At 42.6% G+C, this 14979-nt stretch overlaps 1 protein-coding gene and 1 long non-coding RNA gene across 3 annotated transcripts; one reads left to right on the forward strand and one right to left on the reverse strand.

Moving 5' to 3' along the window:
* Positions 1 to 6667: 6667 nt before the first annotated feature.
* Positions 6668 to 10292, forward strand: LOC114461169 (uncharacterized). 2 transcript variants are annotated; one of them, XR_003673817.1, is made up of 5 exons: positions 6668 to 6729; positions 8351 to 8479; positions 9377 to 9453; positions 9863 to 10043; positions 10125 to 10292. It is a non-coding gene; the product is annotated as an uncharacterized LOC114461169 (long non-coding RNA). The 2 variants fall into 2 exon arrangements; XR_003673816.1 differs by having other exon boundaries at positions 9863 to 10292.
* A 1843-nt stretch (positions 10293 to 12135) lies between these two features.
* On the reverse strand, positions 12136 to 14510 carry LOC114461168 (uncharacterized). Its single transcript, XM_028443049.1, has 2 exons — positions 13591 to 14510; positions 12136 to 13119 (listed from the first exon to the last, which is right to left on the reverse strand). The coding sequence occupies exons 1-2, from the start codon at positions 14058 to 14060 to the stop codon at positions 12561 to 12563; spliced, it is 1029 nt and encodes a 342-aa protein (XP_028298850.1). The 5' UTR covers positions 14061 to 14510; the 3' UTR covers positions 12136 to 12560.
* Positions 14511 to 14979: the final 469 nt, after the last annotated feature.

A 14979-nucleotide genomic window follows, 5' to 3' on the forward strand; every position in this document is an offset into this window, starting at 1 on the left:
GTGACAAAAGGGAGCAAATATGTTGTATAAAATTATCAGCAGAAAAAAAAAATATTATATTAATCATCATATCATCAAATGTGAGTTCATGTGTACAATTTGTCATGTGTCTATACACAATGAATGCATTATATCGTTGTGCTTTTGAACAGAGACGTTGCTCCTTTGCTGAGTCATGTTAGATTAGATTATCTGCAGTAGAGACAGTGTATTCACAGTGCTGAAGGTCTCATACCAAAAACTCACATTCTTTCACATACACACACAGATAAGCTACAGTACAGCTAATCAAGGACATAGACACACACCAACTGACGCACACACACTATCAAGACAGATATCATTGCTCCAACGTCTCCACTGTTGGGAGCATCTCATCAGGTTGGGACTTTTCTCTATCTGTATAAACTTTAAGCTGTGGGACTTTCCCAGTTAGTTGCAGGCTGCTTGCCCTCCCTACAGAATGGAAGTTTTTTTTGTACTATTTTTCATTAAGTTTATAATAAATCCTTTTTATAAAATCATCATGCTTTGACTGGACTTCATCATTCAACCAGAGCGCCAATCATGTCTCCAAATGAGGTCAACCGCAAATTTGCCGTGACACCGTTTTTAAGCTAATCATAATAACATTTTATTTTTTTTTAATACTTCTCATACCTTTTTTCCTTCATAATTTGCACTCATTGACAAATTTGTTGTAAATGTAATGATAAAAGTTGATAAAAGCTGAACTTTTGCATTTGCTTATAGTGTTTTTGTTTTCATAAATTCAGGAAATAATGTGTCTATTCATTATTTTTTCTTTATTTCTTTGTAGTATCAATTTAGCTATATGCTGCTCCATCATGGTTATACTAACAGAGTATTTTATCTTTATCTTAGTTCGGCTTGTGTGTGGCTCAATATTTGAATGTGTTGATGTATACTTTTGAAGTATGCAGAGTTTGGCATATTACTTTTGTTATTGCCCAAAATGTGCACTAGTACATGGATTTCATGGTAAACTTGGATCATCTATGTTGAATAACAATCAATGAGCCTGATGACGTACTTGATGTTCAGAAGTGCACAGTGATTAGTCACTGAGACACAAAGAGGGCCAAGGAAGCCACAAAGTGCTTTTCAGCCATAGTTTGCCAACCCATGGTCTCACAGAACCTAATGATGGTGTCTTCATGCAGTTCAACAGAAAGTCTGAAAATGAGTAAAGTAATAGTAGGATTTACTTATTTAGAAAATATAGATGTAAACAAGTCTCAACTACAACAATCAGTGCATTCATTTCTGAGTGTAACTCAGCTGTCTGTGGTGCAAATTTTGCAGAACATTCTGTTGATGTGTTGGCGCATATCCTCCTCACATGAAGCATTTCCGAAAATGAGGTGATTCAACAGCCTCCCACCAGGAGGAAATACTCTCAATCTGCTTTAGTCCTAACACAGAATTTAATTTTAATTAAATGGTTAATGAGCCATGGGATTAATGCCAATGACTTTTTAAAGCAAACATCTATAAATCATTAAGGCCCCATTTGAAAAGGAGAGCAGGCAGGGCTAACGAGTGTACGTGTCTCCAGCTGCCCACTGCCAATGCAACCCCCACCCCCATTTCCATCTTCCGTGCTCTGGGGCCACATCAGCTTCCTGATTAGGCCAATAAACAGCATTCAAACAAACAGACCAAAATGTGGTGTGAATATATTCCCTCCTAGACATTTAAGGCCAAATATGTGAGCCAATTATGTCAAATGATCTTATTTCTGGTTTAAACATGAGTTTGAATACTTAAAGTGTCACGTTTGTAGCTGTATTCAACTTCTTTTCCCAAGCCAAATGAAGGGGGCAAAAAACACACTTTTTTGAGAAGACATAAAAAATATGGATTTATTTAACAGGAAAGAAAGGTGTGTTAAAATGCTACAATGATATTTAAACCAAGGCTTTGAGGTGGTTAGTTCTTCATTCAGAATTACCATCTAAACTTAAAGCCTCACTCGCAAATTCTAAATTCCTGGATGTAAGATCCATTGTTGTCCAAAAATTGCCAGTAGGAGAACATGGCTTTGTGAGCATAATGCCTATGGCATCATGCCCAGGGTGTAATCGACCATGCACCTGATGTGAGCTGGGATTGGCACTAACAGCAAGGTTGAGTGCAGCAATGATTGACTGATTCTGCTTATGAGTCATGTGAGTGACAGACACGCAGGGTAAACCGGTCCCTCCCTTGTACTTTATGTTGGAAGAAATAGGCTATATTAAGGATAAAGTGGCTATAGATAATAAATGGACAGAAATTAAGATGTATTGGATTTTTAATGGAATAGCTCTCTATCTGGGAGGATCATCTCTTTCATATAACGGTAAGTTACCGAAAAACAACTATAACTGGATTCCTAACATATATAAATCTTTTTAAGGCACAAAAATTGCTATAGTTGGTTAGGCCAAGCAAGGGAGCAACTTTTGAATCCTATTTCATTTGATGAAGCCCACCTGTAGATGGTGATTTTAGCTTCCTTCAACATTCAAGCTTGTACCCCTGAAGGGAACAGCCAAAAAGAAAAGAAGATTCTGTTATGAAAAAGTCTGTTGGATGCAAATCTCCTGCGGCCTGAGCTAAATTTACCTTCCACCAAATCACCAAAGCCTGCAGTTCTTGACAGTCTAGGCAGACGTGCAGACGCCGGAGCAATTTCCAAAAGATACCTACCAGCTGTGCGCTCCTTTATGCATTCTTATTTAATATTCAAACTCACTTACATTTTGAACAATTCACAGTTAAAAAAAGAAATCACGCTTCCATATTTGACCATAAAGAGTCAATTTACCTTGTTTGTAGGCTACTTGACAAGGTCATTGTTTATGATTTATTAAATAATTAATGAATCACCTCAAAATGAATTACATAAAGAGCTTTAATTAGGGACATTTGTGTGCTTCATTAATTTGCTGATGACTGATGATGACTCAGCATTAAGGACAAATACCTACAGCTTAAGGATCTTTTCTTTATTGCAAAAGATTGCATTATTTCATTTTGCCAGAAGGCAGCTTCTGGTCTGCATCTGGCCCTTGAGCCCCATATAGCCTCTCTCTCTCTCTCTCTCTCTCTCTCTTTATACTTTATATATATATATATATATAATCTCGCTCTCGCCAAGTCATTGTCATTGTGATCTTGGGCAAGGCACTTCATTCACATTGCCTAGTATGTATGAGGTGTGTGAGTGAGTGTTGGTGGTGGTCAGAGGGAGCAATGGCGAACTTTGGCAATCTCGCTTCTGTCAGTCTACTCCAGGGCAACTGTGGCTACTATAGTAGCTTACCACCACTGTGTGTGGAGTGAAAGAATAATACACATCAATGTAAAGTGATTTGAGTGTGTATGATAAAGTGTTATATAAAAGCCAATGCATTGTTATTATTATTACTAACAGAAAGGAACCTCCAGCAGAACCAGGCTCAGAGGTAGGGGTTAGTGGACAGAAACAGGACAACAGAACAGGATAGAGAGATAGAATATTAAAATGTCATTAAAAAGTGATATTTCTATATGCCGACAAAGTATAATTGCACTTAGGGCTGTGACTTTAAATTACAGAAAATAACGCACTAAAAAAAAAAAAAAATCTCATTTCAAGAGTATTGATGTACAGACGTACAATATAACAATAACAATATAAAAACACCGGATGCAAAACAAAAGCCCAGTTGTGTGCAAACTGGTGTTTTGGACAAAATAATTAACTTCTGTTTTGTCTTGGTTAAGGAGAAAGCTACAGCTCATCCAACATTTAATGTTTTTATGACAGGCCTGGAGTAACTCATGTGGTTCATCTGATTTAATTGACAAATAGAGCTGTGTTTCATTCGCATAGCAATGGAAATGTATATTATGGTTTCTGATTATGTTATCTCGTGGAAGCATATGTAACGTAAAAAGTATTGGTCCTAAAACTGAACCTTGGGGAACTCCACGATTAACTATGGCGTGTGCTGAGGAGAGATTATTAACAAGAGCAAAGTGGGTTGTGTCTGATAAATAGAATTTAATCCAACCTAGTGCTGTTTCTTTAATCCCAACAACACTTTCCAGTCTCTGCCTCAATAAATGATGATCCACTGTATCGAAGGTTCAACTAAGATCTAAGAGGACCAGAACTGACACCAACCCTTTGTCTGAGGCTAAAAGAAGATCATTGGTTACTTTTACTAAGGCAGTCTCTGTGCTATGATGGGCTCTAAAGCCAGACCGAAAGCTTTTGTTCTGATGTAGATGGTCACATAGTTGATCAGCTATGAAGGTTGGATATTGGTCTATAATTGGTTAAATTGCTTTGATCAATAGGCTGATTGAGAGGTTTAATTACTGTTGTCTTAAAATCCTGTGGCACATAACTTTTTAGGAGAGATGTGTTGATCCAGTCGATGCAGTTGATGCAGCACCCTAATAAGGTGAAACATTATATTGCACTAGAAATATGGACTTACATTGGACGTTACAATTTACACAAGTGCCACATGGACTCATAATATTGCAGAAGAGACTCCCGGAAAGAATCTATCCAAACTGACACTGTCACGCTATCACGGAGGTGGTGGGAGTCACACGAGCACACCAAAGGATAGACCTTCAGCGTTTCTAATATCTTCACATTTACCAGTTCTAGATGGGACAAAATGTGTTACATTTAATTATATTTTATTTGTGGCGTCCACTCTTTTTTCTGCAGAGACGGTAAGTCGGGCGTCATGGAGCTGATAAACTGTGCGCACCCGAGTTATGCCTCAGCTGCAGCAACTTTGACAGACGTCAGACTTCTGTCCACATTGCCACAGTGGTGTCCAACTATTTTTATACTATGTCCGAAGTAAAGCCACAGTTTGATTTACTACAGCGTAACTAATGAGTGGATCTGTCATTTGCAGAGGTTGGTGAAATGCGCATGAGAGAATGGATACCAGAAACTGTTCCCACACATATTTAAATTAGGCTCATCTTCAGTTCGGACTCGCTCACATCAGCTCCATATGGCATAAAACAAATTATATTTAAAACTGCGTATTATGTAGGAAACCAATGGTTCTGTTTCACTGCAAACATCTCTGTCTCCTCTGTATTAAAGCAGGACGCTCTGCGGGGGTTATTTCCTCAAACCTCCAGTGCATCACACTCAGTCACGCTTTAGAGCAGGTACCGTATTGATGACAGATGATGATGACGCTCTGATCTATTCTGAATGCCGGAACGGAAGAAGTTTATAAAATCAGGCTTTCCACGCAAACAAACATTGTTAGTATGAGAGGAAAAAAGGAGAGATTTTAACTGACTTGGACAGACGAATGCAGGCGATCCTCACACTGCAATAATCTGATCAATAATCTGATCAAATCAACCTGTTACATTGTTTCTCAACGAAGGCTTTTCAAATTAAAAGTGTGCTTTATCATTATCACAGATTTCATTGACATTTACAAGCGTTGGGAATTGTTAGGTCTAAATACGTTAAGACCGTTGCTAAAATGTGAATGTTGGGTCTAAATACGTTAAGACCGTTGCAATCACATCTCAGGGAGAAAAACACTATCTGACTTAAAAGGCGACCAGAGGCAGAGAGGTGCGAGCTGCAGCTCGGAGAAAAACCCAACAAAAAGAGACACAAAAGTCCGATATAAGTTGGATTGCTCTGATGGTGATGCCTCAGAACCAGGTATTTATTATAGAAAACATAGACCACACCCAGAGGGCTGTGCAACAGCGCTCTGGGTGCAGGATTAATACCATATATGGTAACACAAAAACTTTGGGGGAGAAAAAGGCTCATATGTCCATGCAGTGGGTCACATACCCCCACACTGGCCCAAACTAGTTTAAACCAGCTATGGTGGACAATGGATATGTTTTGCAAACACACACACACACACACACACAGTTAATCATGGATAATTTCATATTCTAACTATCGTTTAATCATTTAACTATAACTAATAAAGTAATAAAAACCACACAGACTATAACATATCTTACATATCCGCCCTGTTGTGGGTTTGGAAAACATCAAGCAGACGGGCGTCTTCACAGGTTTACCCGGTGCCATCATAGGACCAAAACAACAGGGATGACCACCGTGAGGTGGGGCGAAAACCCGACAGCTAGTACGGGAAAAATTCCCCACCGTCCCCCCCTGCTGGGGCGAACATCGATTCTGATCCACGGTGATCTGGAGACAGTTCAGGGTGTATGTACAACTGATGACCCAAAACCATGGTGTTGAAGATAGGGCTTTAGGTCTCAGTGTGTGTTTGGAGTTGGTAAGGGAGGGTCAGAGGTTACCAGCACATAACCCTCCAGTAGCAGTGAACCTTTACCGCTCACTGTGATGATGGGAAGGTGTGGCAGGGTCTTAGTCCATCAATGGGGCAGATGGGGAGAGACCCATAACATGGAGTTGGTACTCTGGGGAAGCCTGGACCTGCATAGCACCGATGATCATGTTGTCTATGCCTTTCTTCACACAGGGGACGATGCAACAGCAGGCAAGACCAACGACCAGCAGCACAGCCAGAAGAGGGAGACCCAGACGTAGCAGGAATTGGAACCAGGAGCCTTGGAACAGCCAGTCCCACCCGGATGAATGGACATTGGACTCGTCAGCTGACATGGCACCTTCCAGGTTGCGGAGTGTTTGCAGGGCGTCTTCGATGGACTCCGAGGAGTTATTAGGTATGTATGTACAGCAGGTAGCACCCACCATAGCACACACACCACCTGTGGAAGCTAAAATCGTATCTAAAGCCATACGGTTCTGAATAGCCATTTGCGCGGTGGCCGCTGTTCTAGCATTCATTTTGTTATTAACAGCTAAAGATGCATTAAGAAGCATGTGAAAGCGGTATTGGAGGGTCTCTACCATAAGGGAATTCTTACCCACGCCTATATTAGGGAAAAGAGCATGAACGACTTTTTGACTAGTTGACCAATATCTATGTTCGTGAGGGACGTCCGAGCCCCATATTGCATCATGAGGTGTGAAGGTTATAATCTCACGACGAGAACGACTAGGCATTGTCATATGAACTATGAAAGACCCATCTGTGACTGCTACTGGTACACAAACGGCTGACATATTAATTGGAGGGGAAGGATAAACTTTATCACCGCACTTCAACCAAACACCGTCTCTAGCAAACATTGGGACAACCGTACTGACGTTCCGAACGGTAGCACAATGGTTTATGTCTACCGATGGTAGACCTTTGGTGTTAGTTGGTGGACCATTAAATCGTACGCATAAAGGATAGCAGTGAGTATAATTACCACAAGGGACATCATTCGTGTTTAGGTGTTTAGCAGCCTGACCTAGGGGCTCGAGGGTTTTTAGCATTGGTAGAACAGGAGGGCACGGGGTCGCGGACTTATTTTGTAAACATTCTAGTACTTTCTTTGAGTCAGGGGCTGGCAGGGACGCGGACAACAGAGTCGGGGATGTTACAGCGTGCGGCAGATGTGAGCAAACATAGCAACTATCATTAGTTACTGTTCGTGCAGATAGTTCTACCATACGGTACCAAGAATTAGCGCGCAGACGATGATGGACGTGATTATTCTGTTCAGACAGTAATGCGAGTAACGAGTCAGGTTCTTCTGTTGGCATAGGTTTTGCATTTATAACTCGTATATTCTGTCTAACCTCAGGTGATAACACTATGTCCATGCGTGGTTTAACTACAATGGGAGTGGCCGGAGGTGTAATACAAATATCCACCCAAAAGATGGGATCTGTCCCTTGTACGTCAGGGCCGAATCCCATAAGCAAACAAGACGGAGGTACCGCGGTGGTGTTAACGGTTAGGAGTAGGATTTTTTGTTTCTGAACAATTGTTTTTCGCAATGACAGATATGCCGCTGTAACGGTACGTGTAGATGGTGTGAGGGGCCAGGTAATAGGGGTGTAGCTTGTATGGAGGAGTACCTCAGACCAACCATGAGTAGACCATGATTGGTCTGCTCCCCGGACTTGCATGTACCATTCATAATTTACATAGTCCTTACCATGTTTCCATGGTGTGTAGCCTTTATTAGCCAGAGCCTCTAGTGGAATTGTAACGTCACTTAAAATGTCCGGTATTTGTGGTATGCACATAACGAGGTTAAAGCCCCCGGGGCATCTACCTATGTAATCATACCAAGGTGAGCTTAGAGCCCCTGCTAGCACTTCCTGGGATCCCACGAGGAGGAGGAGGAACAACAGATCCATCTCTGTGTTACTAGGGTGTATCACCTGCTGTGGTGGGTTTCTGTACCTTTTTCCCGTGTGATTGGTGTATCCACGTCTGTCTTTCAGCTATCTTAAATGCAGTTGGTGTGGTTAGCAGAACTGTGTAAGGGCCGTCCCACCGTGGAGTACACCAGTGTTTTCTCTTAATCACCTTGATGAGGACCCAATCACCAGGACGAAGGGGATCTGAAACAGGTAAAGAGAGACTAGGCAGTGTATTAGCTTCAACAATTTCAGCATCTGTGAATAATTTAACCATCCATTTTGTTATTGGATCCAACTCTCCCTCCTGATCCTGCACCCACTTAGAACTGGTGAGGGGTAGGTGAAAAGGTCGTCCTGTGACAACCTCAAAGGGGGTCAAACCCTGTGTGTTTGGTGTTATGCGCATGTACATTTCTACCAGGTTAACACACTCTGGCCAGGGCCTGTTTGTTTGTTCTACAGCTTTTTTTAATCTGTTTTTAATGGTACCATTGTTGCGTTCTACCAATCCAGCACTAGCCGGGTGGTAGGAGCAGTGATGTTTTAATTCAATGCCCATGGCCTCTGTCAGCAGGAGTATTACTCTGTTAACAAAATGGGGTCCATTGTCGCTCCAAATCTGTCGTGGGATGCCATGTTGAGGTATTATTCGTGTCAAAAGGGCCTTTGCCACTGTCATTGCATCATTTGTTTTAGCGGGCACTATGGTGACCCATTTTGAGAATGAGTCCACCAGAACCAAACAATACGTATACCTCTGAATAGTGTGCAGTGTTATGAAATCCATCATAATGACCTCAAAAGGATATGTACCAGCTGGTGTTTTACCCCGAGGGGGCCTAACATTACCCTGAGGATTATGACGACAACAGATGATACACTGACGACAAAAGTTTTTAAAATGGGTTTGGAGTCCTAGTGGTATATGAAATGACTGTTTGACTATGTCTACCATCCCTCCTGTTGAGACATGGGCCAACCCATGGCTCATTCTAGCAACGACGTCAAACAAACATCTAGGCAAACATGGCTTGTCATTTAACATAAATACTCCAGAGTCATTTTTAACAGCACCTTCAGTCACCCATTTTGTTTTCTCACTTTCAGGAGCGTTAACATGCATATCAATCAGGACTTCATCTGGCAAGCAAAGTGGTACAACATCAACAGGCAACAACTGGACAGTAAGTGCTTCAGTAAAAGCAGCTTTTTTAGCTTCAACATCAGCTTTCGCATTACCCAAAGAGACAGCATCAGTGGCGCCAGTATGTGCTTTGCATTTACATATCGCCAATGATGTAGGTAAGAGGACTGAAGCAAGAAGGTCTTTTAACAGGGAGGCATGTTGCACAGGCTTTCCACTAGATGTCTTCATACCTCTCCTAGCCCACTGAGCAGCAAACACATGAACTGTGGAAAAAGCATACTGGCTATCAGTGTAAATTGTGACTTTCTTGCCTTTGAAAAGTCTACAGGCTTCTGTCAAGGCCACGATTTCGGCTGCCTGTGCAGACTGATTTCCAGCCAATTTGCCTGATTTCAACACAGTGTCGCATGTAACTACTGCATAACCAGTATGATTTGTTCCATCAGGTGCTTTGGAGGAGGAGCCATCTACAAACACTACATCTCCGTCTTTCAATGGAATGTCTGTCAAATCTGGACGTGGCTTGCATGTCACCGACACTAACTGTCCACAGTCATGCGGTGTCCCATCGTCAGCTGTTGGTATCAATGTAGCTGGGTTAAAAGCAGCACAGCGCTTTAGAATGAGGTTGGCTGGGGTCAACAAGGTGTTAGTAAGGTGTAAAAACCTGGCAGGAGATAAGAACGACATTTTTGTTTGTGTTAACAGGATGTCAACTGCATGGCTGACTAACAGTGTCAAAGGATGGAACAACACTACTTCAGCAGACGCGTGCACAGCCATGGCTGCGGCGCAAATCGCCTGAACGCAATGGGGAAGTGCCCTAGCCACATCATCTAATCGTTTAGAGTAATAGGCTATTGGTCGTTGCTTCTCACCGTATTGCTGTAGTAGTATTGATGTCATGTAACCGTTCTTACAGTCAACAGACTGTGTAAATGGCTTGTTGTAATCTGGCAGCGCCATCACCCCTGTTCCTGTTATGATTTGTTTCACTTTTGTAAATGCTTCTTCCGCGTCAGGTGTCCACTGCAAAGGTGCGCTTAAAGTTTGATGTGTATCTAACATTAGGTTCTGTAATGGGGCAGTTATGATAGCATAATCAACGATCCACGACCTGCAATAATTCGCTAGGCCTAAAAAGGCCATCATTTGTCTGACGGTAAGCGGTTTTGGTGCCATTTGTACTGCTTCCTTACGTGAAGTAGTAAGTTCTTTCCCTTCAGCTGAAATGTTATGACCAAGGAATGTTACTTTTTCCTGTGTAAATTGTAGTTTCTCTAATGAGGCCTTATTTCCTGTTTTTGCCAAATGTGTGAACAGCCTGATTGCCTCTGTTTCATTTTCCGCTTTGGTGGGACTGGCCAATAAAATGTCATCAACATACACAATTATCTGTGTGGTCTCTGGCCATGTGTGGTGGCTGATGCACCTGTTAATCTCCGCTGAAAAGATAGTAGGGCTATCACAGAACCCTTGTGGAAGGCGAGTGTAAGAGTATTTTTTGTTCTCAAATGTGAATCCAAACCATCCCTGAGCTGTACTATGAAGAGGAATGGAGAAAAATGCATTACTTAAATCAATTACAGTGAACCATTTTTGATGAGGTTGTAATTCATTTAACAATGTGTGTGGGTCTGGTACATTTGGAGCTCGTGATTTAACAGCCTGATTTACTGCTCTTAAATCATGTACCATCCTCCAGCCGCCCTGTGGCTTTTTCACAGGGAAGATGGGGGTGCTGCATTCAGCTGAGTCATGTTCCTGTAACACGCCTGCAGTCAGTAAATCATTAATAACAGGCTTTATTCCTTCTTTTGCATCTGATTTGAGTGGATACTGTCTAATTCGAGGCCTGTAAGATGTGGCTGGATCTATGGTTACAAATGTTGCGGTTGTCATAAGTCCAACATCTGTCTTTGATGTAGCCCACAGACATGATGGCACTGAAGGAAAGTCATCTGATTTCAGAGTGCACAGAGACAGTCATGCATCCAAATGTACAGCAGGGGGCGCCAAAGTACACCAGTTCAGCACTTGTTTTTTCACAAAGCCACAAAAGGAGCCTCTGTATGTGAATACATTGTGTCTCTCTTTTCTCCAAAGGTCACTCTTGACAGGAAGTGCAGCCAACAGATCATTTGCATCTCTCCACTGTTTGTGTGCCGGTTTTTGTAAACAAATATGTGGAAACCGTGGGGGGTTTATTGGTGTCAGCTCTGGAGGCAACGTCACTCTGATTATAATCCATCCATCTGGAGACCAACAAACGTCTGTCAATGTTATTTTCTGTGGTGACAATCGCAGAAACTTTTCCTCCCAGGCTTTAGCAACTGCTCTGCCCTCAGGAGACAGGTCTGGTCTCCTTAGCCAGTCTGGTTGACCTGGCAGGGGTCCTTCAGGTCTGACATACATCATTGTAACATGTGGTGGCCACTGTGTCTGTGTTTCTGTAGGAACGACAAATGTTTTAGCTATTTTAGCCCGCAGTTCCTCCATAGACCCAACCACTGACCGAGGGCCTGTTGACACTGGATCCAATGTATAGAATTTATTAGGAATGACTGGGCTTTGCAACACCATAAGTGATTCTTTAGTATCTGATAAAAATTTCTTTGGCACTATTCCATTAGCCGTTGGCACTAAACTGATCTGTAACTTACTGAGGAGATCCCTTCCCATTAGATTGAAGGGACAATCAGTTGTCAAAATAAATGGGTGTGTGTAATATGAACCATCTTCATCTTGCACAATGACCTCCTTAGACCAACAGGCATATTGAGGCTTTCCACCCACTCCCACTATGCCAATAACCTTTTTGGAAGTGACTACGCCCTCCACCTGGTCACGGAGGACAGAAACATCAGCTCCAGTATCACACAGAAAAGTGACTGGTGTTTGTTTTGGTCCCACCAACAATGTACGTTTTGGGTATTTTTCATGTGTTAATGTTACAGCTGCATAAATGGAGAAATCAACAAAATGATTTGGATTTAAAGGTGGGGGATGTTCATATTCTGCAGGTAAATCATTGTCATATTGATCAGCATCCTCATCTTGCCCTAAAAAGGCTATGTCACACTCTGAGGTTTCATTATCTGTTCCGGAGTCACTGATTGCATGTCCCTCCGGCCAGTCCTGGCGTCACTGCCTAGGAGTTTGCCCGAACGACGTATGGTCTGTTTTTTGCTTTTTTCTTGGGCAGTCTCTTGCCATATGTCCTTCCTCATGACAAATGAAACATTGTCTTTTTTCTCGATCTATTTTTGCTTGTTTTTCCTCATCAGGCGTTCTGGTGCGATATGGCTTTTTTCCCTGTCTTTTAAACCCTGAGCGCTGGCTCACCAGGGCTGCAGCCATGGCCTCAGCCAATACATTAACATTAGCTGATTCAGTTTTTGCTTTCTTTTTCTCAGTGACTTCATAAGCATGTTCGGCCCATTCCATTAGCTCTGGAACAGTGAGGGTGCGGTGTGTGACACAGTTTGCTTTTATGAAATCTGACACGTTTGGCAACAAACCACTAATTAACCACATTTTTAGCTGTATTTGGTATGGATTATCCGCCAGCGGAGAATGAGGAAGCCCGCTATTAGTCCTAAAAACCGTTTCTAAACGGGCACGATATTCCATTGGCGTCTCGTCTGATTTCTGACGACACGCACTTATTTCTTCGTGGCTTGGGGGTTTTGTGTAAGTCGCCCTTACTCTTTGCATCAGTGCTTCAACCTGCTGTCGCAGCTCATTAGAGTTATGTGCTAGGGGCTGACGGTTAACTTGTCTCCCGGTATAACCGCCCACCACTACTGGATATCGGTGTCTAAGTGTTAGTTTTAAAACCTTTTCCACCTCCAGTCCGTTTAAATGCCATGTCTCAATCAACCCACATACTTGTTCAGCATAAGCAGTCGGGTCCTTCTCAACATCGCATACGCCCCTACAGGCATCTAATGCTTCCTGCTCCGTCCATGGGCGAAACAACAACAGCTGTGGGGGATGTGCACCCTGTAATGGATCCTGTGGGTTTAGGAATTCTCCTGCACGAGGGTTAGCTACCTCTATCATGGGTAGAATTGGATATAGATTTTCCTCCATCCCCGCCTGGGCTATGTATTGCTCATCCTCCTCACTGTTAACACTTTCTTTCATCTGTTTTGACTTTTGTTTAGCTGCCCTAGTCACAGGTCCCTTTGTTTCTTGTCCTGCAACTGCTCCCCCCTCTTGTAAACCCCCTGCGGCCCCATTCTGTTGCTGATTTGTCTCCTCAACTCTACGCGGTACACACACGGTCTCATCACAAGGCTGTATTTTAGCTGCTGCTGCTAACACTTTCTGTTTCCTTCTCTCTTCACCTTTCTCTATCTGTGTTTTCCTAATACTCATAGCATCTTTCCAGATACACACTACTCTTAAGTGGTCTGCTATTAACTCAGCCTGCTTAGGACGTAACTTTTTTAATGCCTTCACTCTTTTTCCTTTACACCAGATGGACACTTTTTCTATTCCAGCTTCGTCTGACAATTTCCCTGCAAACCCACAATTTTTGTACCAATCATCTAGATAGCAACAACTACCGGGATACTTTCTCTGCATGAATTTCACATCATTATTTTCCATCAATGCTTTACGCTGCGCGTTACCCATGTTCTCAGCACGGGATTTACAGACACCGTTACAACAAAGAAACACCACAAAGAAACAACACACAAAGAAACAACACACAACAACTCCCGTCTGCCCTCTGTCCCTTTACCACGCCGTGTGAGTTTTACGTCACCCACCACGGTCTTCGCTCCCCGTTGTACGTCACGGGTACTATGGTGAAAAGAAACAGCTTCTCACCTCGTCAGTGTTCTCCCTGGTTCGTGGGACCCGTCACTCCCCGTCCGGCTCGGTGCTGGAACAAGCTGTGACCACCCCTGCAAAGGAGGGGGTGCCGGCAGTTTTACTAATGGTCCGGTTGCGCCCGCACCGATCCAGACGAAAAGATGTAAGGTCCCGGGTTGCGGCACCAGTGAATGTTAGGTCTAAATACGTTAAGACCGTTGCTAAAATGTGAATGTTGGGTCTAAATACGTTAAGACCGTTGCAATCACATCTCAGGGAGAAAAACACTATCTGACTTAAAAGGCGACCAGAGGCAGAGAGGTGCGAGCTGCAGCTCGGAGAAAAACCCAACAAAAAGAGACACAAAAGTCCGATATAAGTTGGATTGCTCTGATGGTGATGCCTCAGAACCAGGTATTTATTATAGAAAACATAGACCACACCCAGAGGGCTGTGCAACAGCGCTCTGGGTGCAGGATTAATACCATATATGGTAACACAAAAACTTTGGGGGAGAAAAAGGCTCATATGTCCATGCAGTGGGTCACATACCCCCACACTGGCCCAAACTAGTTTAAACCAGCTATGGTGGACAATGGATATGTTTTGCAAACACACACACACACACACACACAGTTAATCATGGATAATTTCATATTCTAACTATCGTTTAATCATTTAACTATAACTAATAAAGTAATAAAAACCACACAGACTATAACATATCTTACAGGAA

Source organism: Gouania willdenowi, chromosome 3 (genome assembly GCF_900634775.1).
Source record: "Gouania willdenowi chromosome 3, fGouWil2.1, whole genome shotgun sequence".
NCBI classification, from domain to species: domain Eukaryota; kingdom Metazoa; phylum Chordata; class Actinopteri; order Blenniiformes; family Gobiesocidae; genus Gouania; species Gouania willdenowi.